Source organism: Colletotrichum higginsianum, chromosome 9 (assembly GCF_001672515.1).
Source record: "Colletotrichum higginsianum IMI 349063 chromosome 9, whole genome shotgun sequence".
In the NCBI taxonomy this organism is placed as follows: domain Eukaryota; kingdom Fungi; phylum Ascomycota; class Sordariomycetes; order Glomerellales; family Glomerellaceae; genus Colletotrichum; species Colletotrichum higginsianum.
Genome location: NC_030961.1, coordinates 318,650 through 344,216, shown reverse-complemented (window position 1 = coordinate 344,216; position 25,567 = coordinate 318,650). Strand labels below are relative to the sequence as shown.

The 25,567-nt window shown below is 60.3% G+C and overlaps 7 protein-coding genes across 7 annotated transcripts; 3 read left to right on the top strand and 4 right to left on the bottom strand.

Moving 5' to 3' along the window:
- Nucleotides 1-381: 381 nt before the first annotated feature.
- On the top strand, nt 382-1,800 carry CH63R_12361 (SET domain-containing protein; the record flags this gene model as incomplete). The annotated part of the gene is made up of 1 exon (XM_018307335.1): nt 382-1,800. The coding sequence occupies one exon, from the start codon at nt 382-384 to the stop codon at nt 1,798-1,800; it is 1,419 nt and encodes a 472-aa protein (XP_018151752.1).
- Nucleotides 1,801-1,912: 112 nt separating this feature from the next.
- On the bottom strand, nt 1,913-3,248 carry CH63R_12360 (Beta-lactamase; the record flags this gene model as incomplete). Its single annotated transcript, XM_018307334.1, has 3 exons — nt 1,913-2,732; nt 2,810-3,074; nt 3,143-3,248. 3 exons carry the CDS (start codon nt 3,246-3,248, stop codon nt 1,913-1,915), a joined length of 1,191 nt encoding a protein of 396 aa, XP_018151751.1.
- Nucleotides 3,249-6,294: 3,046 nt separating this feature from the next.
- CH63R_12359 (uncharacterized protein) lies at nt 6,295-6,567 on the bottom strand (the record flags this gene model as incomplete). The annotated part of the gene is made up of 1 exon (XM_018307333.1): nt 6,295-6,567. The coding sequence occupies one exon, from the start codon at nt 6,565-6,567 to the stop codon at nt 6,295-6,297; it is 273 nt and encodes a 90-aa protein (XP_018151750.1).
- A 927-nt stretch (nt 6,568-7,494) lies between these two features.
- Nucleotides 7,495-8,364, top strand: CH63R_12358 (Ser/Thr protein phosphatase; the record flags this gene model as incomplete). Its single annotated transcript, XM_018307332.1, has 1 exon — nt 7,495-8,364. One exon carries the CDS (start codon nt 7,495-7,497, stop codon nt 8,362-8,364), a length of 870 nt encoding a protein of 289 aa, XP_018151749.1.
- An 835-nt stretch (nt 8,365-9,199) lies between these two features.
- On the top strand, nt 9,200-10,942 carry CH63R_12357 (carboxylesterase; the record flags this gene model as incomplete). Its single annotated transcript, XM_018307331.1, has 2 exons — nt 9,200-10,792; nt 10,883-10,942. 2 exons carry the CDS (start codon nt 9,200-9,202, stop codon nt 10,940-10,942), a joined length of 1,653 nt encoding a protein of 550 aa, XP_018151748.1.
- Nucleotides 10,943-12,902: 1,960 nt separating this feature from the next.
- CH63R_12356 (Ethyl tert-butyl ether degradation) lies at nt 12,903-13,513 on the bottom strand (the record flags this gene model as incomplete). Its single annotated transcript, XM_018307330.1, has 2 exons — nt 12,903-13,223; nt 13,301-13,513. 2 exons carry the CDS (start codon nt 13,511-13,513, stop codon nt 12,903-12,905), a joined length of 534 nt encoding a protein of 177 aa, XP_018151747.1.
- A 950-nt stretch (nt 13,514-14,463) lies between these two features.
- CH63R_12355 (AMP-binding enzyme) lies at nt 14,464-25,004 on the bottom strand (the record flags this gene model as incomplete). Its single annotated transcript, XM_018307329.1, has 5 exons — nt 14,464-14,826; nt 15,212-15,485; nt 15,735-16,042; nt 16,256-20,399; nt 20,554-25,004. The coding sequence occupies 5 exons, from the start codon at nt 25,002-25,004 to the stop codon at nt 14,464-14,466; spliced, it is 9,540 nt and encodes a 3,179-aa protein (XP_018151746.1).
- Between the last annotated feature and the right edge of the window lie 563 nt (nt 25,005-25,567).

The window sequence follows — 25,567 nt, the reverse complement described above, 5'->3', positions numbered from 1 at the left end:
TCACCTTGAACTTTTTCTACCCCGCACCCCTCCCTCTCTCGACTTGGTGGCTGGAAATCGAGCGGGAAACATCTAAACGTCCACCAGCAAGACGGCAACCTATCGTGAGCCAAGGCCCTCCCACACCCCCCGTCGAAGGAAGCACGAGCTAACATCATGGAGAGTTCGGCATTGAAGAAATAACTATCCAACCAACCAACCAACCAACCAACCATTCGTCCTACCATCCGTTCATCCATCCATCTCTCCAACCGCACCTTCGACATTCCTCGGCGTGGACAAGACGGACATCTAGGCGCATCTAGGCTCACCTTCGCTCGCATTCCCGACGCATCCATCTGTTTCACTCCTCGTTCAGGCGCCGTCCTTCCATCCCAAACCATGGAAGACCTAGTCGGCTGGGCCAAAAGCCACGGAGCCGCCCTCCACCCGTCGGTCGAGGTCTACAACGACCCCAACACCGGCAACTCGTTCCGTGTCTCCCCCGAAGGCGCCGGCGTCGAACCGGGCGAGACCATTGTCACCTGTCCCTTGGACCTGACGCTGTCTTACCTCAACGCCGCCTCCACGCCCAGCCCAGGCTTCCATCACGAAGGCGCCGCTCCTTCGTCCAGCCCCTTCCCCCCCTCGTTCCTCGCCTCCGTCCCGCCTCACGTCATCGGCCGCTTCTTCCTTATCCACCAGTACCTGCTCGGCAAGGAATCCTTTTGGTACCCCTACATCAAGACCCTTCCACAGCCGCACCACCTCCAGTCCTGGATCTTGCCGCCGCTCTGGCCCGCCGACGACCTCGAGCTGCTCGAGGACACCAACGTCCACGTCGCCGTCGCCGAGATCAAGTCCCGTCTGAAGGCCGAGTTCAAACACGCCATCGCCTCCTTCGCCGACGACCCCGCCCGCCACGACTACACACGCCTCCTCTACAACTGGGCGTACTGCATCTTCACCAGCCGCAGCTTCCGCCCATCCCTCGTCATCCCCGCCGCCCGCCAGCCGACCCTCTCGCTGCCTGAGGGGTGCGCCATCGACGACTTCTCCCTGCTACTGCCCCTCTTCGACGTTGGCAACCACGCGCCCACGGCCGCTATTGCCTGGGACGCCGACGCCGACACGAACAAGTGCACCTTGCGCACACTGCATCCCTACGTGCCCGGCGCTCAGGTCTTCAACAACTACGGCACCACCAAGACCAACGCCGAGCTGATGCTCGCCTACGGCTTTTGCATCCCCGAGTCGGCCCACCTGCACAACGACTACGTCCACGTCCAGAGGCGGGGGGGCGCGAAGCCCGCCGCCGAAGAGAGCGCAGGCGCCGCCGCCGCCGCCGCCAAACCCAGAGACTACCTCATCTCCCTCCGGCCTGTCGCCGATCCGAGCTCTGTGGCGGCAAGATCTGTGCGCCTGCTCTCCGATGTTGACGGGACCAAGGTCTTGCCCCCCTTTCGCCATGTTCAGGACACCATGGTCTGGGAGCTAGTCCTGGCGCAGACGACCCCCGAACAGCGCGAGGAATTGCTACCTGTCCCCGAGGGCGCCGGCCCTGATACAGACCTGGAGCGGCTGCGAAGGGTGCTAACGGGTGATGTCACCGCGGCGTTCCAGCCGGTTCTGTTCCAGACCGTCGCCATCATCCAAAACAAGGTCCTTCAGGAACTCGAGCGACTGGACCAGTCCGAGTTCGAGATGGACGAGGCCGCGGCGACGCGGAACCAGCTCATGGCGTATCACTACCGAAGACAGTGCCGCAAGGTTCTGATGAATGTGCTCGAGTCCATGGAGATGCCAGACGAGTCTGCATGAGAGAGAGCTTTTTTCCTTCTGCCCACGCCACGGGTTTTCCCCGTGGTGCATGACCAGTCTATGCATGCCCGTTCGTTCTATGCAATTTTCTGCTCTAAACATGCTTACTCCTCTACTGGCTGAGGAGCTCCCCGTACACGGCCCTTTCCAGCTCATCATACAGCCTGCTTACAACTGGGTCGCCATGCGGAATAGACTGCACGATCAACGCGCCCGCGACGCCCGTCTCGTGGTCCATCCACCAGTGGCTGTTGCACATGCCGCTCCACTGCAGGCTGCCCTTCTCTCGCTTCCCCGGCGCGTCGCTCATGTTGACGCACCCGGCCAGGCTGTGATTGAGCTCCATGTCCGACGAGAACTCCACCGCGAGAGACCCCCATAAGTCCGCGACCTCCTTGAGCATCCTGGCCTGCTTCTCGTCCAGCTGGGGCACCGCCATCTCCCCCAACGTCTCCTTGCTGACGAGGGCGCCGCTCAGGAGCGCCTGCAGGAACGCGCCGTAGTCCTGGGCGGTGGTCCACAGCCCCGCGCCGCCGCTATCGATGGCGTCCTCGGCGACGTTGCGCGGACCCGGGCCGGGGGCCAGGGACGATCCGTCGCCGCCGCGGTGCTGCCACGCCGCCGTCCGCTCGGCGACGTGGGGCAGCTCTTTGGGCCAGAACCCCGTATCCCGCATGCCGCAGGGCGCGAAGATGTTCTCCGAGAGGTAAGCGCCGAGCCTCTTGCCGGTGATGCGCTCGAGCGCCTGGCCCGCCCAATCGACGGCCGTACCATAGTACCATCCCTCGCCGGGGGTGAACTTGAAGGGCGTGGTGAAACCGTCGAGGTTGGCGTCGAGGTTCGTCGCGGTGCGGCCGACGGCCTTGTGCCACTTCATGAGGTCCGGGTCGGCGACGTCGTAGCCCAGACCGACCGTGTGCGTGAGCAACATCCTTCACAGGGAGTGTCAGTAGAGATGTTCAGATGTGGGGACGAACGGCGGTTGGGGCGTCATCCTCGTTCGACGTACCTCAGCGTGATGGGCGTAGCGTTGTCTTCGAGGATCGGCTGCTCATCCCCGTCGAAGCCGCGGAGGATCTGCATGCGTGCGAGCTGGGGTACCACGGCCCGCATGTCGTCGTCGAGGCCGACAAGGCCCCGTTCGACGAGCTGCATGACGGCAGTGGAGGTGATGAGCTTGGTCATGGAGGCGACGTAGGTGAAGGTATCGATGTCCCAGGAGCGCGCGTCAGCGGCGAAGTCGATGCGGCCTGCTGAGCCGCTGTACAGGATTCCTGCTTTTGGGTCAGAAAACTTGGGCTCGGAACGGAGCCATGGGCCTGGGGACGACGGTGCTGCGTACCATCTTTGTTCACGACGATGAAGGCAGCGCCGAGGACCTTGTCTTTGGTGTCGTCGCCGGCGGCGGTGTACTTCTTGAGGACCGCATCGAGGGTGGATGATGCCATGATGTATATCGGTTTTAGGAGAGATGAGAGGAGAAGTCTGATAGTGCAGTAAGGAGGAACCGAAGGGTAATTGACCGCTGGAGCAAGGCGAGAGAGAGAGTATGCGATTATATATAAAACAACGCTGAACAAGTGGGTTGCTTTATGAAGGTGTTGAATGCAAGGTTCTACTGGCTGGCTGGCCCGGAGGACACGGTGGCAGTCAACGTCTGTTCAGGGAGGTGAGGTTTGCAGTTCGAGATTCGAGGTTCGAGGTGTGACCGGGGGGAGGGGGGGGGGGGGGGGGGGGGGGGGGGGAGGAAGGGGCGAGGTTTTGTCTGGCGCGCCTTTGACCCCCGGGAATGCGAGATGGATCCGGCTGCACTCCCCCAGCACCCTGCACAATGCTGACCGACCCATCATTTCGGGGGAAGGACAGATAATGCTCACCGGCCGATTGAGTCACCGCGGGCGATCGGCATGGGGCTTACTCCGCCGGCCAAGGTGAATGCGATGAAGTGTCCTAAGTGGTGTTGTACGCATTTTGGCCACACTCGACATCAACAGCCTCGAATGGGAGGAGGCTGGGGGGGTTCCCACTCCACGCTTCATCGGCTTCATGCCACCTGTTGCTTTCTGTAGAGAAAAGGGATGTTTGACATCCTGCACCTTAATCTATCGACGGTAATGTCTGATTGCAGCACATTGTAATTCATGCCACGATTAATAGACAATAAAGATGGAGCATGGAACGGGGGCCGAGATGTGTGCACTCGCAATGCAACCGCCCTGTCCGCTCCAGAAGTCCTCGTCTCTGCTGCTGCTGCCGTCGTAAGTTTCTGGCCCAAATTCCACAACAAATGAGCCAGCCTCAATTACTCTTGGTGGAGAGAGAAAGAACCCCCTCATCTTCTCTTTTCCTCCCCCCTCTCGGCTTGTCACGCCGGGGCCGCGGGTCCCTGCCTCGCCGAGTCGGACGGCCCGGTCCCGTGACCCACTCTCCGATAACGGATCCACCAGACCGGCGCCGGAGTCGGAGCAGTCTATCGATGTGCTGATGTCTGACTGCGGCTGCTGCATTGGGTTCGCACTTTGGACCCGCGTTCTTTTTCTTTTTTCCCTGGCACTACTCCTCCTCAAGTCTCGACCAACAGTTACATCGATTTGTGGTCCAATGCATCGCACTTGTCCCGTATGACATATTTGGCAGCCTCACTCTGGGCAGAGCCAGTGGACGCCCCCAAGATGGGCTACGTGTCTGCATGTTGAATGTCATAAAACGCGCCCTCAACAACGCTTCGCCCGCGGGCATATCTGGCCCGTAATCAAAGGCTGCTTCTCCGTCAGAGCCACCGCCATGGCATCCCCAATGCTTATGCCGAAGCCCCATCCAAATGTCGGTAATGCCCAATCAGCGCGGAGGGCCAAAATAAACACCATGTATGTACATGCAGAATTTAGTGGCTTGTAACGCATCTCGTGGGTCAAGAATATCGATTAGGATTAGGCAAGGCAAACAATCTCTCTGTGTGTGTGGGTGTGGGTCGCATGCGCTGAGGAAGGTCGAATTAAATCAGCCATATGCCTACAAGTTGGAGTACAAGACCATCCTCCTAGCCTTCGCAATGGTGGGCTTCCCCATGTAGCGTATACCGAGATTCCAGACGGTCAATCGATACAAACGTGTCGTCATGGCTCTCGAGCTCTACATCCCACCCTGCATCAGAACCCCTGCTAGCCGTCTGCATCCGCCGCGAATCGAGTCGCCCCTCAGAGTCCAGATCGAAGGTCCGCTAGAATCGATCCAAAAGCTGTTCCCGTCTGTGGTATGGGAAATTAGCCTAGTTTCACGGCCGTTTCCCCAGGCAGCCGGTGCAGCCCTTGCAGCGCTGACGTTCCGGCACATTTTTGGGACAGACGTCCGTCCTGACATCCCTGGCGATATGGTCGTGCGGGACGAGTACATGGGATGGGTTAAACTAGATGAAAAGATATTAGAGTAAGACCGAATCTCTTGACTGGATTGCTTGACGCTGACAGACCCGTCTCTCCAAATTAGGGAAATTGACTATTATGGTGTGACGTTCGATCATCTAGTTTCCGATGACGATGTCGATCCGGAAGTGCTGCAAATCAATATCATTGAGACGGACAATGATGATGCCGAGTACGCGAATACATACTTGCCATTCTCGGTCGATGCGTCGGAATACACTGGAAAGAGGGTACTGGCCGTTCCCAGATGCTGCCAGAAACGAAAGGGCACACAAGATCGCCAAAGGGTGAATGATTCGGTTTTGGAAAGGGATGCGCTGCTTTCACGTTGCTGAGGTGAACCATATGAGGTTACGGTCAGCCTTTGCCTTGACCTCGAACAAGTACATGAAGACCAAGACACCCAGTACTTCATGGATAGAGGTGTAAAGAGGCCGCCTCAACACGTTCCATCAGGCACACCAGCGAATGGACACGACGTCAGAGCAGGAATAGAATGTCAAAAATTGGGACAGCTCTCGTACTCTGCGAAACCCCCTGACGCCAAATGCCACGACGCGCAACTCAAGAAGCCTCTCTTTCAAAGCCCACGCGCGGGATCCAAGGGGTAGCTTGTACAGCGCGTTTCTATAGTAGTTTGACAGAACAACAAAACCGGTGGCGGTCGAAGGGGGCATTTTTTCGTCGAAGAGTTTCTGCGTGTTAAGCTCGATGAGGCCCAAGAACCTCGCTTCCGGCCCGTTAAAGTTGCTTTGCTCCGGGAATTGCCCTCAATACAGAGCAAGATAGATGGTGCAGTTGACATATACATCCTACATTCGCGAGGACTGCTCCAGCCAGTCTCTTTCGTGATTCGGTCCCATCTGGATGATGTATATCCGGAGGTATCGACTACCCAGGCTCCCAGTGAGTTCGATGATTTCCTGGAAGACAATAGGAAGTCACGAACTCAAAATGTATATTGAATGGGGTAAATATAGATGATTGTAATAAATTCTACCCTCCATTTTCTAGCTATGCCATGACTAGGCGTCGAGTCCACGCATCTTTTGACGGATGGGGGGCCCGTCTGTCAAAAGCCTCCTTTGCATGGGCATTTATTCATCACGCCACAATTTCCGTTGCACTGAGGGCAAGTCTTTGTAAAGTCGACCGGGCATTTCTTTGGGCAGCGGTACCGCAGGTTGCCCATGCCGTTGGAAAAGTAACCGTCACCGTAGCAGCTCCCGCAGCCGTTGTGCGACCAGACTTTTCCCTTCCCGTCGCAGGTGGTGCACTTGAACCAGGTCCGGCCCGGGGTGCTGTTCCCGGATGCGTCCTTGCAGAGACTGTATTTGCAGGCCATCGTGGGGGTTGGTTGTGCGCTTATTGATTGGGGCCGGAGCTGGGCTTGTTTTGAAAGAATTGGCGAAGCGTCAAATCTTGCAGGTTTTGTATCTGAAAAAGTAGTGATAGACGAATGTTGGATTGATGTTCTCCTTAGCAGAGGCTAAGTTTTGGTAATATATTTCTGCAAAACGAGACACAAGACGATGGTGACTTGGTTTTTATAGTTATTCTCTGACGCTCAAGTATGTGAATATTACGATCGATGACTGGCAAAATTGGAGCACCAGAAATTTACAGTCCAGTTATACGCAATTATAAATATAACCGTTACATGCTGCATCAGGTGACAGAATTCCCGGTAAGGTCGTACGAAAGGCTTGAGTACACACCCAATCACGCAAGTCGGTGTAGATTTCGGTGAGATTCGCAGCCTTACCAGCAGTGCCGGAGCCTCATGTTGTGCCCCTCCCCCCCATCTCGCATGCGTATCTGCGTCATGGTGCTAAAGGTTTGTTATCATGCCACCGGACAAGGCTGGACAATGATGTAAGCCACGGACGAGTCCCTTCGCCTTCGACATGGCGATGCATTGAGCACAGGGACTGTTGGCGTAAGCCATCGGCCAAGGTGTCGACGAAAAACACGTAGGAGATTTAGTAGATAGTCTGGATCGGCCATCCTTTTCTGCCGGGGGTGTAAGTGAGGAAAGAAAAGGGTCATCCATAGACCGAAAGAAAATAGACCCCGGCCAGCCCACTTGGAACACTGTGTGTAAGTGTTTATTCATGTGGTCTAAATCTGCTACGCCACAAAAGCCTGTTGCGGCCACGGCCAGACCGTGGAATAGTCACATGACCTCGACAGTGGAGGGGAGAGCCAAGGCAAGCCAACTTACTTCTGCAACCTCCCTACACACGATCTGTACAGAGGCAACACATATCAAATGGCGGCGTTTGCCCGGAGAGTTAGCAAACTCCTCCGTTTATCCCCATGCGCTCGAATTCAAATCCTCTCGGACCTACACCTCGAAGTCGGACAGCAGTACTCGTCCTATTCGTTTCCCGCATCCGCGCCACTTCTCCTCTTGGGCGGTGATGTCGGGCGCCTGGCCGACTATGACGGATACCTGCGATTCCTCGAGGCGCAAACCTGTCGATATCAGAAGGTGTTCTTAGTGCTGGGGAATCACGAGTTCTACGGTTTGGACTACGACTCTGGAGTCAGTGAGGCACGTCGTCTCTCGGGGGAGTCCTCGCTTTCCAACCGGCTTGTTCTCCTCCACGAGACCCGGTGGGACGATCCCGATTCTCCGCTGACGATCCTTGGCTGCACGCTCTGGTCGGCGATCCCCGAGACAGCACACCTCGTGGTCGAGTCCAAGGTCGCCGACTTCAAAAAGATCAGCGATTGGAGCGTGCAGAGACACAACCAGCTCCACGCCGAGGAAGCTGCATGGCTCCGCCAGCAAGTCGAGCAGATGGAACGGCAGGGCGGCAATCCTGCGAGACGACTCCTTGTTGCGACACACCATGCGCCCTGCACCGAGGGAACGTCTCGGCCAGAGCATTCCAGAAATCCCTGGACGTCTGCGTTTGCGACTGACCTACTGGATCACGGAGATTGGACAGGTGTCAAGACGTGGGTGTTCGGCCACACGCATTATTCGGTGGATTTCGTAAAGAACGACATCAGGCTTGTCGCCAATCAGCGGGGTTACGTGCTACCAGGCAGCATCGTGGTCCAGGGGAATCGGGGCAATTCGACCAAGAGGGCGGCTAATGAATTTGATGATTCATTCACAATCAAGATGTAGCAGGGCCCGATTCCCCAATGGCACCGAACCGGCAAAGGCCGGGCCGGCCCCTCCGGTCGGCCGTTCTAGGCGTCGGAACAGGTGGAGACACGGGGTCCGGCCCGGTGTTATTCCTGTTGCTCGCTCTTGTCAACAACAGTGCCCGTTACTAGGCGTTCATAAGCCAGGGTTTTAACCAAGAAACTCGTTGCATCAGACTTTTTCAAGGCTTGCCCCTTTGCGTCCCCAATGCCTAACATAATGGATACAGAGCGAGGGTGTTTGCTTTAATGGAATCCGAAACCCGGCCTTCCCATTGGTTCTCGAGAGCGTCTCTCAACACGATACGCTGACAGCGTTATTCATGGGGGTGGTTGTCAAAACTACATAGATATGGTCAAGTCAAGACAATCTCGCTTGGGTGGGCAGGGCTCCCAAGTGGATCTAGGGTATCTCGTCCATCATAACAACACAATTTGACGGCAACACCTTCTTCCCTCCTGTGATCCTCGCCACAGAGAGATCGAGTATCTGGGATAAGCCAGCTCTGCCAGCTCTTACAAGCAAGTCACTGTGTCGGCCGCAACTTACAAATAAGCATAATTCCATTGCGGGGGAACGATCTACCGTCACGTCGCATTCGTGATGATCAGTTGCCCTGTGCGATAAGAACGCGGTCTTCAGCGGGGGGCGCGATATGGGGCGGACGGGGGCTTGAGGTCGTATTTTGCAAAGACACTCCACTTTGAAGAAAGGGGGCATCCTCTCTCTGTTAACCTTGGGGGGGGGGGGGTTTCCCTCTCAGCTGAATCTTCATTTTTCTGCATCTCATCAAAGGTTCTCGACGGGGTACATCATGGGCATCGTCAACATGTTTCCGACTGCAGCAGGAATCGCCCTGGCCGCGGCCTGCTTGTCCCCTATGGTGGCGGCCGCAAGTTCATGCAGCAGCAGCAGCAGCGCCAACTCGACGCGGGCAGCAGTCCCGAGCGCCGTCCTCCCCCAAGGAACCATCAGAGGGTTCCGCGATGCCAGCTGCAACTCCGTCTTCCTGGGCGTGCCCTTCGCCGGCACGACGGGCGGCGGGAACCGGTGGCGGGCGCCGCAGGACCTCCCCAGGTCGAACCGGACGTTCGCCGCGACGTCCTACGGCCCGACGTGCCCCCAGGCCATCTCGGGCGACCTCTTCAGCCAGCAGGGCGAGGACTGCCTGAACCTCAACATCTGGGCGCCCTCGGCCGGGGAGAATCTGCCCGTCTTCGTCTACATGTACGGCGGTGCAATGGTCACGGGGTCCAACAGCAACCCGCAGATCCAGGGCTCCAACTTCGCCCGCAAGGGTGTCGTCTACGTCAACTTCAACACCCGCGAGAGCGTCTTCGCGTCCCCCTACTCGGCGGAGCTGGCCAAGGAGGCGGGCGGTAGCGCGGGAGGGTCGCAGAACTTCGGCATCCTGGACGTCGAAAAGGCCCTCGACTGGGTCCGCGAGAACATCCACGCGTTCGGGGGCAACCCGGAGCACGTCGTGTTCGGCGGCCACTCGTCCGGTGGCGTGCACGTGGACCACTATCTCTGGAACCACCCGGACTCGTGGCTCAAGGGCGCGGTGCAGATGAGCGCCAACGCCATGTCCGGCCCGGCCTTCGCGCCCGTCAACGAGGCCCTCGACGCCGTCGCCGCCGAGGTCGGATGCCCCCAGGCCGGCGAGGGCGGCCAGCTGGACTGTCTCCGCGAGGTGGACGTGTACGCGTTCCAGACGGCCAACTTCAACTCCACCTCCAACACCTGGTTCACGCCCGTCATCGACAACATCACGCGGCACGCCGACTACGCCGCGCGTCTCGCGGCCGGGCAGTACGCGTCCCACGTGCCGCTGCTGACGGGCACCTCGGACGGCGAGGGCACCATCTTCAGCCTCGTGTACGGCGCCGAGAACGGCGACTTCGGCTCGTGGATCAAAACATTCAACGCCGACAGCGCGCACATCGAGGACGAAGTGCTGCTGGAGGCGTACAACGCCTCCGACTTCGGGTCCGAGCCCCTCCGGAGCGGCGCCCAGTACGGCGACGCCCGGTTCAACTGCGCCGTCGACTACCTCCTGGACCTGCGCAGCGCCGTGCAGGACACCTGGGTGTACCGCTTCTTTGGGGCGTACGACAACGTCGTCGGGGTCCCCGGCACGGCGCCCACGCACGGGACCGAGGTGCCCATCTTCCACGGCGGCAACGAGTGCTTCGCTTCCCTCGCCGGCGTCACCGAGGCGCAGCAGGCCCTGGCCGATTCCATCCATGACTGGTTCGTCGGCTGGATCAAGGACCCGGCCGCCGGGCCTGCGGGATGGGCGAAGGCCTCGCCAGAGTCCGGCGCTTTGGTCAAACTCGGCGTCCCTGGCGACGAGCTGTCTGCCATTCCCGGATCGAGGGGGGAGTACAACTCTCGCTGCCAGTCGGTACGTGTTTGACTCTGGCACTGGATATTTTCCGCTCCCCTGGCCGCTTTTGATCCTCTTTGCTAACCAGTATCTGTACCAACGCGTTAGGTTTACGGACCTGCGTTTCCCAAGTACCCGGTCGTTCAGTCCGTGGCGGGCATCCTGTGAGGACTTTTGTGATGAGCATCTGGCGGCTTGCAGGTTTGGCTCTCTGGAAACGAACGATGTGAGAAGGATATAGGACCACGGACCGAAGAACTGGTTGAGATCGCCATGAATTCTCGATGTTGTTGTCAAAAAATGAAGTTGTATTAGAATAGTTAACACGTTTCTTTGGGTAGGGTCGCCTAGATCCACGCTCCAGCAGGCTTATGGCCTTTTCAACTTCCCCAAGATTTCCCTAATCGTTCGATCCTTACTAAGACGGAGTGCTTTTGCCGGGATCATGACTCGGTCTTTCTCTCTTACCAGAACGTATTACAGAAATAGCGAAATATCCACCTCGTTGGAGACGACTGGCTGCGTGCTCAGGAGTCAGGACAGGGTTTCTGCAGAGTCTCTGCAGGCATCGGCAGCGGACAGCAACAGCCGCATCTCTACCTCCCTGGTATCAGCATCGCTCACTGGAGCGTCTTTGATTTGCCGGTGCTATACGAGCGGAGGTGGATCTAGGCCCATTGACATTGCCACGGCTAGAGGAAAGTGGTGTGATGTGTGATGTAATATTCCGGCCAACCGGTCCCCCAATCTCTCTTCGGACTACAAGTACGCGTCTTCTCCCATCACCCTGCATATGTATCCAGTGTTTTCTTTTCGCAACATAGAACCAACAGCCATTCCGTCAGGACAGGGAACTGGAGCAAGGGTCCTGACCCGGTCTCATTACCGGACCAATAACGAGCACGCAGACCGTCGTGTCATGCAATTGTTGGATATCATCCTTGGACTGGAAGGAGTCTTATGTGATTTTTGCGCCCGACATGTCCAAATTGGGCTATTTTGCTTTGTTCATATCACCGAAATGTATGTATTCGTAGCATGGTTGGTTTGTCGAAGCACTCGTTTTTGTCGTCGCCAGTTTTCCATCAGCAACTGGTTGTGCAAACCAAGCTGACGGTTCCAACTTCCAAGTTTACATCGACCAGCCGATCCTAGGAATGTTTGTGATTGAGAAGAAGAAATTTATGGAGTGGTTGTTTTCCATAGTCTGGTGAGACCCCATATTTCTACACTCAACCTGCCCCCTGTTCCAACAAGACGCCGTCGACAGGGAGTTCACGCAAACCACATTCCTCAGGATCAACGAGAGTTGTGAAGTCCTCCATCACCCCTCAACTAGCAAATGATCTTGGTTAGTGTCTGAAACAATTCTTAGGGGTTGCACCAACTCGACGGATGTATCCGCGATTCGGCCTTCTTGGTACGTTGGCATCAGTTTCCATCTTCCGGATGGCAACTTGAATTAAGCAACCTGACTGAAAGAAGGAGTCCAGAGGCGCACTGGCAGTGCCACTCAGAGCCAGAAGCTCTTGGTATGGACTTGAAGGTGTCATAACTTGGAATCATCTGCCCATCGTACAAGTACGCAAAAGACCTGATGGGATAATGTAACCTTCCGCGGAGCAGGGATGCCGCCTCCGCTCCCGGGACCCACTCCCGGGACCCATTCCCCCGGGGGCCCTGGTACGGTGTTTGCGGGGGTTCATCCAACCGCATACGACCAGTCACCTTCTTGGTGGTCTCCTGAAGGCCCAACGGCCGATTGATACTTTTTTTCACATGTCCTTCTTCCTCCCGTTCACGTTCTTAATCCCGAGAGGCTTAAAATCATTGTGTGGGCTGGGGCCCTCTTGCGACGGAGAGTTGCCAGGGCGGCAAAATACGTTTTTCAAGACTCGTGCACAAGTCACAGGGGTCTCAGAAACACTCTAACTTGGCTTTGATGACGGAAAGATGGAGCAGATCTGTATGCTCTACAGATTCCTACAAAATACGGCGGTCAACGGACTTGGTAATTTCAGCCTGTGGTTCCAGATGGTCTTGTCAAAGCTTTCAGGTCGATCTGAGCCAGACGCTCCCCCCCCCCCCCCTCTTTCTTTTTTCTTCGTCGGAGCAGCACTGGGTCCCTTTAAAAATAAGACTGAAAGACTTTGTCGTACTTCTCCCTAGTCGCCCGATTACCAACCCAGACGTCCGTTCTCCCGTCCACGATCTCGATGTCGGTGCCGACAAAGGTGGCGACCATGCCGGCGCCGAAGGCTGCCTTGTCGATGAAGACGTGCTCGTCGGGCTCGACCACCTCGAGGTAATACGGGTGCGCGAGCATGGCCGCGAGAACCTCGTCCGACTTGTAGAGGAACATGGCGATGCCGTCAAACTCCACAGGCTCGGTGGCGGCGGGCTCGGTCGAACCCGCTGCCGTAGGGAGGATCTGGCCTCCGACTTGGATCTGAGGCGAGAAGTTCAGCCCACGCAAAAGGAGACAACGGCATTCTGACCGAGGGGGCGGGCGCCCGTCTGACGTACCTGCTGGTAGCGCGTGATGTTGAAATAGACGGCCAAGGGCGCGACCTTGGGCGCGTGCTCGGTCTGCCAGTAGTTCCAGAACCGATCCCGGGTGACGTTGGCGGCCCGCTTGACGTAGGTGACCATCTGGGCCTGGCCGGTATTGGTACAGGAGGCCATGCCGCCGGCGAGGAGCGTGGCCGCGATGGCGAAGGGGACGGCGAGGCGGACCATGTTCTACTTGGAATCCCGGGCGGGAGAGATGTCGAAAACTTGAGTTGAAGTGGTCTGACGCGGGAACGCAGTGGAAAGTGATTGGGTTGGCAGGGAATCCGGGAAACCGAATTATCTGAGAGTTTCAGACAGAGAGGAGTGGAAAGGGGGAGGAGGGGAGGTATGTGTATGTCAAGACTTTTATCCTTTTCGTTACGTTACGTTAGGATAATGTTTGCTTGTCAATTCTCCCTCTCCAAAGAGATGGAAGACCGCTTTTTCTTCTTTTGGTCTCGATCTCCGTGCCTTGTCGATTTGGCCTCTCTCCGGGGGTCATTATATTAACTCTGTTGGCTTGATGCGTGGAATATGGACAACGCAGGAACTCGCGAGAGCCGAGAAGGTGGTGGAGTTCTCCGCATGCCCTTGGACTGTTATTAATCAAACCGTTGGCGCCGTACAGGTAGATGGAGGGGCTCTGGAACCATTTTCATGGAAGCCGCTTCAAGCGAGGCATGGGTGTAAGCCGCCTACAGGCACTACATGAGTCTTCAGATTTGAAAGCATTTCCAACGGCACGGGATGTAGATTTCCTGGTCCTGCGGTCCCTTGAAAGCCAAGAACAGGCGCAGGCACAGGCATAGACATCAGGGTATAGGAGTTTGTCGACCGGGAGTGTGAGGGTCTTCCGTGGATGCATCATGCTTCGCGTTGACGGTTGGTTGTTGGAACCGGAAACTGGAAAAGTGGCGACGTGATAGCTTGGTTTCTTGGCCCTCGGCTCCCTTTCCGAGAAATCATGGGAGACGTGATTTCTCTTCATCCAACTGACCGGAACACTCCGCTCGCGAGATGTCGACAAAGAGAGAAAATTGGTGGTTATGGATAAATGCATTGGGAACCGCAACGGCTTTTCTTCGCGTTATATGCGCGAGCTCACTTCCGATTTCTCTCGCTCTCCCCAGGCCCCTTCATCTCTCACGAGCCTTTTTCTTTTTCGTTTCCTTTTCTCTTGAAGCATCTGCCTCGCGCCTGGCCCCGTCCCGATGGCCGAGTTCCCGGTGACGAATGGCGTGACGACCTTCATCGCGGCGCCGGCGGGCTACCGGGTCGACTTTGAGCACCCGCAGCAGCAAAAGGTGCTCGAGCACTATCTCGTGTTCGGGGTCCTGGGTCCGTTGGCCCTCCTGACCTTGGTCCAGCGGTTCTACACCAAGTTCTTCCTCTGTGACGGCCCCAAGATCGACGATTGTGAGAGCCCCCTTCCCTTCCCCTGATGCCCCCCTTTCGTGCTTAGATCGAGGCTGACGCTGGCGGCCTGGAGTTTTGATACTCTTTGCTTGGGTGAGTAGGACTAATCTCTGATACCACGCCGTCTTCGAAGACTCACTGACCCCTTCCTTTCCAGCTTGCATCCATCGTCATGCAATCGGTGCAAACATGTAAAGACCTGCCCCAATGGTGTTCCAGGCGCAGTCGCTGACCGTCGTAAGGGTCCGTATCGATCGGCGGGCTCGGTCACCACGCGTTCGAGATGTCGATACAGATTTACGAGAAGCACATGCTGGTTCGTGTTCCCCCCTCTGCTCAACTTACACTCGAAGTCCTCGCTCACTCACACACGCTCACACTTCTCCTCAACCCCAGAGCTCCTACATCGTGGCGCCCGTTTTCATCGCCTGCAACGGCCTCACAAAGACGTCGCTGCTGACGGCATACCTCAACATCTCCCCGCAGAGCTGGTACCGACGGGCGATCCTGCTCGCCATCGCCATGGTGGCCGCCTACACCGTCGTCATCGCCTCGCTGCTCCTCTTCCACTGCAGGCCGATCCGCACCAACTGGGACCCCTACAGCCCGGGGCAGTGTCTCAACTCGGCTGTTCTGTACATGGCCATCGCCGTCTCCAACATCGTGTCCGACGTCGTCCTCTTCGTGATACCCATACCCATGGTCCTGCGTCTGCAGATGCGGCCGGCGGTCAAGGTTGGGGCTGTGCTGATGTTTGGCATCGCGTCCATGTATTTGTTTCCCTTTTGTTTTTTTGGAAGCAACTAGACAGAACGAGACTGACTTTCTCCTCCGGCAGAACCGTCACGACTTCTGTTGTCCGCTTGGTGTATATGCAGTCGCTGCTTTCGACAAATGATATTCCGTGGGTCGCAGCGCCGGCGAACGTCTGGTCGTAAGTATGATGGACTGTCAACTGGAGAACACCGCGATGGAAACCCCTTACTTACACTATCCACGTGCCATGACAGCTTCGTCGAGGTGAATCTGTTCATCATCTGCGGCTCGATGCCGACCCTGCGGAGGTTCTTCCGGGCCATGGCGCCCAAGCTGATGGGCTCCGAGGGCTCGGGGGCGAAGCAGAGCGCCCACGCGAGCGCGTCCCGGGCACAGCGGAGTCACTACTCGCAGTTCGACGTCGAGATGGAGAGCCTTTCGAGCGAGACGGCGGTTCTCGAGGAGGACAAGACGAGCGGGTTGAAGGAGAAGACATAGTAATCTGGAGGCCTCGTTCGGTTGAACCGTCATATCAAAGCCAGACTATCACGATATTGTTCCATGAGATAGTTGAAGAGATAATACGATTACGTTTTATTGGATATCATCATGCCTTGAAATCTGCTCGCTGTTGACATAGGAAACCGCTCTTGAAAGGCCGTACATATACAATACTCCAACACTGTTCTTACAACACCATAGACACACACCCAACACCCTTCAACGATGCCCCAACTTGGACCCGGATAAGCTCACGGGACTGACGAGACTGATGCGGCTCAGCACGCTGCCGGCCTTCCTCCGGATCCGGCTCTCCTTCACCGGTGTCGGGGCCGTCGTCGTCGTCGCGCTCAGCGGACTCACCACGTCCGCGTCCTCCTCTTCCCGATCCTCTCCGTTCCCCGGCACGCTCGGCCGCCGGTCCTCCGTCTCCTCGTCGGTCCGGCTGCTCCCCGTCGTCAGGCTCTCCATGCTGCTCCCGTCGTGCTCGACGGCGAGACTCAGCCTCTGCCTCCGCGGTCCGTCCAGCTCCACGGGCGACGCCGGTCTCGCGGCACGTATGCCGCCGCTGATGGCGCCCTCGGCGATGGAGTCCATGAACGGCGCCCCTCCCTGCTGCTGCTGCTGCTGCGCGGAGGGACCGCGGTAGACGTCCACGGAGCTCGACGAGCTGGCGTTGACGCTGGCGCTGGTACTCGTACTCGTACTGCCACCACCACTCACGAGCATCTTCAGCCCGCGGCGGCCCCACGAGGGATGCGTCCTGGACGACGACGATGACGACGAAGACGAAGACGTCGTCGAAGACGAAAAGACCTCGACTATGGTCCTCCGCCTGGCGTCGCGCATCTTGCGAGCCGCCAGCTCGAACTGCTCCGCCATGGTCGGGTGGGCCATGACCTCCTCCATCGAGACGGTCAGGTGGTGCGAGCCGGGCAGGCCGAGGCGCGGGAGCTCCTGCGTCAGCATCTCGGCAAGCTGGAAGGCCGGCACCATGCTGGCCCAGAGGTCGTAGAAGGCGGCGTTGTGCAGCTGGGCCTCGGGGACGCCGAGGGAGCGCGGGTCGAGCGCGGCCGTCCAGACCCGGGAGATGGCGGCCTGGACGGCGGCGCGGTGGGTCCCGGACATGGCGGCGCCGGCGGCGGTGGTGGGCTTCGTCTCCATCTCGAGCCGCGGCAGGGGGATCTGCGGCGGCACGTCGCGGTAGTCGGCGGCCGAGGGGATCAGCGGGTGCAGCATGGAGACGGAGGTGAGCAGCTCGATGTTGGCGCAGAGGGCGCGGAGGGCGTCGGCGGCGAACATGGCGGGGATGCGGTTCTCGCAAAAGGTCAGCGAGATGTCGCCGGCGGCGGCGGTCTCCTGGGCCGAGACGACGTGGAGGTCGTAGACGTCCCGGCTGGCGGCCTCGTGGACGGCGAAGCGGCACTTGACGGCGCCGCCGAGGTTGAAGACGGCGGCGGCCTCGCGGGCGGCGTCCTGGTGGCGGTGCTCGACGACGGTGCTGAAGCGCGTCCAGTAGGGCATCTTGGTGCACTTCTCGACCACGTCGAGCCAGCCCATGTTCTCGAACGGGATGCTCGCGACGCGCTGGCCGTGGACGTGCTTGAGCAGCTCGAGCGGGCTGCTCAGCGTGTCGGCGAACCGGACCCGGACGGGGATCGCGTTGGACACGGGGCCGAGCGTGCCGGAGACGTCGGAGCCGTCGGGGAGCCGGAGATGGCGGCCCTCGACGACCTCGCCGAAGAGCACGTCGCCGCTGCCGGCGAGGTTGCCGAGCACCATGGCCCAGGCGGACTTGACGACGGTGTCGAAGGAGATGCCGATGTTGGCCAGGGACATGACGGAGACGCGCTGGGAGATGGTCTTGACGTTGGCGCTCATGGCCGGCGGCTTGCTGTGGGCGACGACGCGGGTCATCTTGGCCCCGTCGAGCACCGAGGCCCAGTGGTCCTTTGCGCTTCCGGCGGCGGCGGCGGCGGCGGCGGCAGTGGTGGTGATGGTGTTGTTGTTGGTCGCCGAGCGGGCAAAGTCAAAGTAGGTCGCCCTCCGCGGCGGGCAGGACGGGGAGACGTAGATGCTCCGGAGGTGCTGGAGCAGCAGGGAAACGGAGGCGTCGTCGTACTGGGCGCCCGACAGCCGCAGCACGAGGTTGGACTGCTTCCCGGCGTCGACGAAGAAGAACTTGGTCGCGGGCACCTCGAGGTTGAAGGAGCCCGTCTGGTCCCTCTTGATGAGCTTCTCCGTCATGGCCGACACGCGCCAGGTCGGCACCTCGACGCGCTTGAACTCGGGCACGAAGGACTTGAGCGCCGCCTGGTACACCCTCCGCTCGTGGACGACGAAGGCAGTGCGCAGGATGGGATGGATCTTGGCCAGGCAGAGGCACACGGCCTCGAGCTTCTTGGTCTGGACGGCGCCGGTGAAGCTGAAGGTGAAGTAGGTGAGGCTCGCGTTGCCCTTCAGCAGGCCCGTCTCGAGGAACCTGAGCTGCGTGGCCGAGGCTTCGGCAACGTCGCATATGGCCTCCCGGGCGACCTTTAGCTTCGGGGCGATGACGTCGCGGACGAAGTGCTCCTCGAACGGCATCTCCGGTGACGATGCCGATGCCGATGCCGATGCTGGTGCCGATGCCCCGGATGCCGACGCCGACGCCGACGACGGAGCGGCAGAAGTCTCGGTGGACAGCTCCGCCGCGGCCTCAAGGGCGTAATCCGAGCTGAGCGTGATGCCCTGGCAGAGCTCCGTGAGGCTGGCACCGCGGAGAACGTCGGGCAGGGCGATGATGAGCCCCCTTTTCCGGCACGCGACGACGAGCCGGCCGGCGAGGTAGCTCCGGCCGCCGAGCATGACGAAGCTCTGGTTGCCGTGGATGGCCTCGGCCTCGACCCCCAAGACGGACGCCCAGACGGACCGCATGCGCTCCTCGACCTTGGTCAGCGGCAGGGGCTTGATGCCGACGGAGCGGATCTCGTCGGGCGAGGCGACGGCCGACAGGGCCACGAGCTGGTCCTGGGACAGCCAGCCGACCATCTTCTGCAGCTTGCGGCGGTTCACCTTCAGCGAGGGCGTGACGGGCAGGTGCTTGACGGGGACGAAGACGGTGGGCATCATGTGCGACGGCAGGCTGGTGCCGAGGGACGACTCGATGAGCTTCTTGGCGATGTAGGTGCGCTCGCGGGTCGTCACGCTGATCCTCGTGAGGTCCTCGGAGCCCTCGAACAGCCTCTCGCCGAGCTCGACAAAGGCCGCGAGCGACGGCTGCGCGTCCCGGCTGATGATGGACTCGACGGCGAGGTCGACGCCCTGGCCGAGGCACCGCCGGAGCTTCTGCTCGATCTCGGCCACGGGCAGGGGAGCGGCCTGGCCGATGCCGATGCCGCTGTTGCTGCTGTTGCTGCTACCGCCTCCGCCGCCGCCGCCGCTCTCCAGATCATCACGGACACTAGAGACAAAGTCGAGCATGCCGTCCTCCATGTACCGCACGCGGTGGCCCGTCTTGAAGTAACGCGTCCTCGGCTTGCCGTCCTCAAGCGCCAAGTCGGCGTCCTGGGGCAGGCGGCACAGCGGCTGGCCGGGGACGAAGCGGTGGGCCAGGGTCGGGCTCTCGATGACGAGCTCGCCGACGGCGCCGATGGGCATCAGCTTGCGGTGGTCCTCCGGGTTGACGATCCAGAAGCGGCCGAGGAAGGGCGGCGCGACGCGGGTGAGGTCCGACGGCCGGGCGACCTCGAGGACCGACACGCCCAGCGGGCAGACGTCCGGGGCGCCGTAGGCGAGCAGGACCCTCGTGGCGGCCATCCAGGGGCCGCAGGTGTCCCCGTCGAGGCGGCGGGTGCGGAAGCAGACCGTCCGCAGGCTCGGGATGGCGGCCGGCGTCATCTTGCGGGCCAGGACGGGCGTCATGTAGCTCCAGTTGACGTCCATGCGGCGGGCGGCGCCGACGATGTCGCTGGTCCGCTCGACCGAGGACGGCACGCACACGCAGCCGCCGTGGACGAGGGTCGACAGCAGCTCGACCAGCGCCGTGTCGACGCAAAAGGACGAGAGCTGCATGACGCGGCTGTCGCCGTCAAGGCCGAGGGCGCGGCCCTGCGTGACGAAGGCGGACGAGAGGGCGGCGTGGGGGAAGACGATGCCCTTGGCCTCGCGGCCGCGAGACGAGCCCGGCGAGAGGAGGATGCAGGCGGCGTCGTTGGGCGCGGCCATGGGTAAAGGGGCCTCCATGGCGAAGTTGACCTCGAAGAGGGAGTCGTCGACGACGACGACGCCGTCGACGATGGCCTCGAGGTGCTTCCACATCATGTCTGTGGCGACGACGACCTTGGGCGAGATCTGGCGGACAAAGGTCTCGACGTTGGCTCGGTCCTCGGCGTCGATGGGCACGAAGCAGCCGCCGGCTCTGGGGGGGGGGTTATCGTGTTAGTTGGATGTATATATATATATATACATATATATGTGTCATACATATAGATTTGTATAGATATATGTATGAACATGGAAGAGAACAGCACATTACACAGTTACAGTAGTATAATAGTATAAAAAAGACTTACTTCATCACGGCCAGGATACTAATCACTGCCCACTTGTTCTTGTCGAGGATGACCGGCACGGCCACGCCAGGCCGGACCCCCCACTGGCCGAGAAAGGTCGCCAGCCGCGAGACGAGACGGCAGACCTGGCGGTACGAGAGCTCGCCGTCCCAGGCGCAGATGGCCTGGGCATCCGGCCGCAGCCGGGCGTGCTGCGAGACCAAGGCGTGGACGCACCCGGGCGACGCGGCCTCCTTGCCGCCCTTGTCCGCGCCCCAGTCGCTGATGAGCAGCTGGGCGTAGTCCCTGTCGGTGAAGAGGTCGACGCCCCCGACCGCGGCGTCCGGGCCCGCCTCGAGCAGGGAGAGCACCGCGCGGCCGAAGGTGTTGGTGAGGTTCTCCGCCTGGGCCGCCGTCATGAGCCGGTGCGAGACGCCCGTGACGAGACGCCCGTTGACGAGCGTCAGCGACAAGGTGACGTCCATGTCGGGCGTGTTGAAGGCCTGGATGCACGAGAGCCTCATCGGCGGCCGCGCCGTCGAGCTGAACCGGCTCTTCAGCTCGTGCGGCTCCTCCTGGTAGGACAGACACGTGTTGAAGAGGAGGCCGTCGTCGCGCTGGTGGTGCTGCTGCCGCTGATGCTGCCCCTGAAGGCTGAGGGCATGCTGAATCTCCGATATGGGCACGTGCTGGTGTGGACGGCAGGTCTCGACGTCGTCCTGGATCGTCTTGAGGACCGAGCCGACCGTCTTGTGGTTCTCGAGGCCGACGGAGCATGCCGTCGTGTTCTCGAACGTGCCGACGGAGCGGGTGAGCCCTTCCGGGGCGTCTTCCGCCTCTCGGCCGGACGACCGGTAGCCGAAGCACACTCGGTGGGAGCCGGTGAAGGCCCGCAAGACGAGCGCCCACGCCATCTGCATGAGGACGGACCGGCTGATGTCTAGGGACCGGCAAAAGTCGTCGATCTGCGCCATGGGAAGCTCGACGTGGAAGTTGGTGTGTCTCATGGCGCTCGCGGCGTTGTCGTCGTTGCCGTTGCCGTCGTCTAGGAATGTCATCGCCGCCGTCGTCTTAGTCGTCGTCGTCGTCATCAGGCGTGGGAACAGGCACGGCCTCGTCTCCCGGAGCCGGCCGAGCCAGAAGTTGAGGCTGTTCTCCCGGCGGGCCAACGAGATGTACCGGACGCAGGCGGCGTGGGACGGGTCGAGCATCTTCATCGACGACGACGACACCTTGCTGCCGCTCGAGCTGTTGTTACTACTGATGCTGTTACTGTTGTTGTTATACATCCTCTTCAAGTCCCAGACAATGTTCTGCAGGCTCAGGGCGTCGCACAGCGCGTGGCTGATGTCGAGCCGCAGGAACGTGCTGGCGTGCGACTTACACACCGACACCCGGTGCCGCGGGCTCGAGGGCGACGCGCTAATGGGCGGCAGCGCGTCGAGGACGGCCACGGGGTCCTCCCCGCCCTCGGCGTCGACGAAGAGCATGTCGGGCGAGCACCGCCGGAGGACGACCTGGTCAAAGAGCCCGTCCTCCGAGATGCTGTCGATGAAGACGGTCCGCAGCGCCGGGTACCGCGCCACGATGTGCTGCCAGATGCCGCAGATCTGCGCCTGGTCCGCCACGACGCCGTTGGCCGACGCGAGCTCGTACACGGCGTGGCTGTGGCACGTCTCCATGTCCCGCGTCTGGCTGATGAGGATCTCCTGCTGCAGCGCCGTCACGGGCAGCACGTCCTCGATGTCCCGCGCGCTCGAGAGGCCCAGCGCCACGAGCCGGTCCGTGTTGAGCTTCGCGAGGCCCTCGTACGTCGTGTTGAGCATCGGCACGTCCGACAGCGTCAGCTCCTGGCCGCGGTACCGCAGCCGGCCGATGGCCTCGTACAGGAGGTGCTCGTACGTCTGGATCCACTCGGCGATGCGGTCCTGGTGCCTCGAGTGCCGGTTATACACGACCTGCACCGACGCCGCGCCCCGGTCGACCATGGCCGACACCTCGAAGAGGGCGATCCGCGGCACGTCCGGCCCGATGTCGGCCGCCTCGGTCGACCACAGCCTGCCGGGGATCGTCAGCTGCTCGAGCACCCCCTTCTCCCGCTCCAGCTGCTGCACCGATCCGGCGTAGGTGAACATGATCTCGAACGGCCACCCCTCGGTGCTCCTCGCCGCCGCCTCGGGCCCGAAGTACCGCGACGCGAAGTAGCTCCAGCCGCGCCGCGGGATCGACCGTCTCGTGTCCTTCATCTTGCGCAGCACGTGGAGCAGGTCGTCCGCCGCGTCGACCGCCATCGCCACGGGGCACAGCGACGTGAACCAGCCGACCGTCTCGGTGATTTCCACGTCCTGGCTCCACGGCTCGCGGCCGTGCTCCTGGTTCCAGACGACGGGGGGCGCCCGCGGGCGGTCGTGGAACGTCTGGCTGAAGGAGAGCAGCAGCGCCGCCATGTAGATGTCCGACATGTCCGTCCTGAAGACCTGGTTGCACGCCGTGTGCAGGATCGACGTCAGCTCCGGGCTGAGGGTGAAGCTGGCGACCGAGATGTCGGCGTACGTGTTGAGAGAATCCTCGAGGCCCCAGTAGCCGTACTGGCCGCCGGGCAGGACACCGGCGTATTCCGGCGGCATCACGAGCTGGTCCGGGGCTTGGCCGGCGATGTACTCCTCCTGCAGCTCGTTCCACCGCCGGAAGGGCATGGAGCGCTCCGAAAACAGCGTGCCCTCGCGTAGCAGCTCGTCGAGGTCGTGGATGATGATGCGCCACGACATCATATCCACGACGAGGTGGTGCGCGAGCAGGTAGACCAGCTGCTGGCCGTCGTGCGTCCGGAAGTGGTCGACGGCGAAGACGGGACCAGCCTCGATGTCGATCGTCGCCTGCGACTGCGCGACGATGGCCATGACCTCGTCCGTCGTGCTGACCGAGTGGTACCGGAACCCGTACGACCCGTCCACCTTGGGCGCGATCCTCTGCGTCCAGCCGTCGGCGCCGGGCCGGAACCGCGCCCGGAGCATCGAGTGGTGCCCAACGACCGTCGCGATGGCCGCGTGGATGTCCTCCAGTGTCGAGTTGTTCTTGACCCGGAGCAGGAGGCTCTGGTTGAAGCGGTAGCCGCCACCTCCGCCGCCGCCGCCGCCGCCGCCGCCACTACCAACACCGCCAGCAGCAGCTCTGGATGCCATGCGCTGCTCTATGCGCCCGCCGATCCCTGTGTCGAAGTACAGCTGCTGCATGGGCGACAGCCGGAAGCCCTCGAGCGACTCCTCGCTCCACGCGGCGTCGTCGTCGTCGGCATGCCTCGCGTTCTTCCGGTACGCGCGTGCCGCCAACTGGCCCAGCGTCGGGCACTGCTGGACGTCTTCGGGCCTCACGATGACGGACTCGGTCGTCCGGCACGCCGACACGAGCATCATGGCCGAGATGTCGTCGCCGCCCAGCTGGCCGAAGGAGAAGTTCATGCCGACCTGCCTCGGCGGTATCCGGAGCACGTTGGCGACGGCCGTCTGTACGATGCGTTCCATCTCGGTCAGCGGCTCCTGGAAGAGCTCGTGCGACTCGAGGCTCGATATCTGGTGATACATGTCCTGGTTGATGTTCTGGATCCACGTCTGGAGCCGCCGCCGGTCGACGGAACCCTCTCCGTTGGAAGGCATCTGGTCAAGCACGATCCATGAGCTGGGCACGGCGTGAGAGCCCCCGGACGTCTCGAGGGCCAGGCGGACAGCGGCGACCTGGCTCCCGGCAAAGTGCATCTGCGACTGCGGCACGAGTCGGATGCTCGATAGGCTGGACGACTGCGAGAGGCAGCCCGAGGCCAGCGTGATAAAGGCCACGAGCTTGCCTTCCAGGTAGCCGGCCTTTGGTCTGATGACGGCGGCGTTCCTCACCTGGGGCGTTGACTGGATAAAGAGTTCAATCTCGACACCTGGCTTTCTGAGCGGTGCCACGTCGGCGCTGTCTGACGAGTTACGACGGCAGGACGACGATGTTGTTGTCGTTGCTGTCGACTTTGATGTTGATGTTGATGATGACAACGATGTTGTTGATGCTGAAGCTGATGTTGTTGAGCAGGCGCTCTTTCGTCGTCGTCGTCGTCTCCTGGGACTTGAGGCGAAGACATCAGAGGGAGAGGCGCTGTCTTCCTCGGAGTCCTTGGACTCGGGGGGCACGGTCTGAACCTCGACGACCAAGGGGGTGATGCACGTCTGAAGCTCCGCCAGGGTGTGACAGCGGAGGATGTCGCTCGTCCTCACGCCCAGTCCGAGGCTCATGCACCTCTTCTTCAACGCGACGGCGGACGGTCTGTCGCCCCCGAGGTCGCAGAAGGAGTCAAACAGCTCGATGCTGTTCTTGGGCAGGTTCAGCACCGAGGCGGCGGCCGAGATGAGCCTGTCCTCGACGGATTCTGTGTGGAATGACACCATGGAGGTGTCGATCCTGGGGAGGTGTTTTGGGCTGACTGAGTTGGCCATTGCTGGATTGTCTAAGTGTGCGCTCGGCCCGGTCTGATCTGAAGAAGGGGGGAGGGGGGGAAGAGGGAGATGGAGCTTGGGAAATAGCTTTCTCGGGGAGGAGGGGTATCTCAAAAAGGCATCAAGGCGAAATAAAGAAGACGGCCGAGCAGCAAGTGGCCAAATAATACAGATCGGACGTTGGTCTTTTAGGGGTGGCGAGGGTCCGAGAATACGGGGAGCAGCACGAAGCAGGTGATGTCGTTGGTGGGACGAGACGAACAGCCTTCAAGTCGTTTGAGGTTGAGGGCAGAGGGGGGGGCGCTCAGCTTTGGGGGCTTATTTGTTTGTTGGAGTTGCGTCTATGAAGGTGTAACGCGATGATTAAAGACTACATTCCCAATGGGCCACGGATTTGTATGTGCGTGTGTGTGTGTGTGTGTGTGTGTATGTGTGTGTACGTGTGTGTACGTGTGTCGGTTACACGAAGAGAGGGAGAAAGAGAGAAGAAGAGAGGTGGAGAGGCGATGCGGCCGAGGGTCAAGTCGAGAAGAGATTAAAGAAAAAGACTGGACCAAAATACG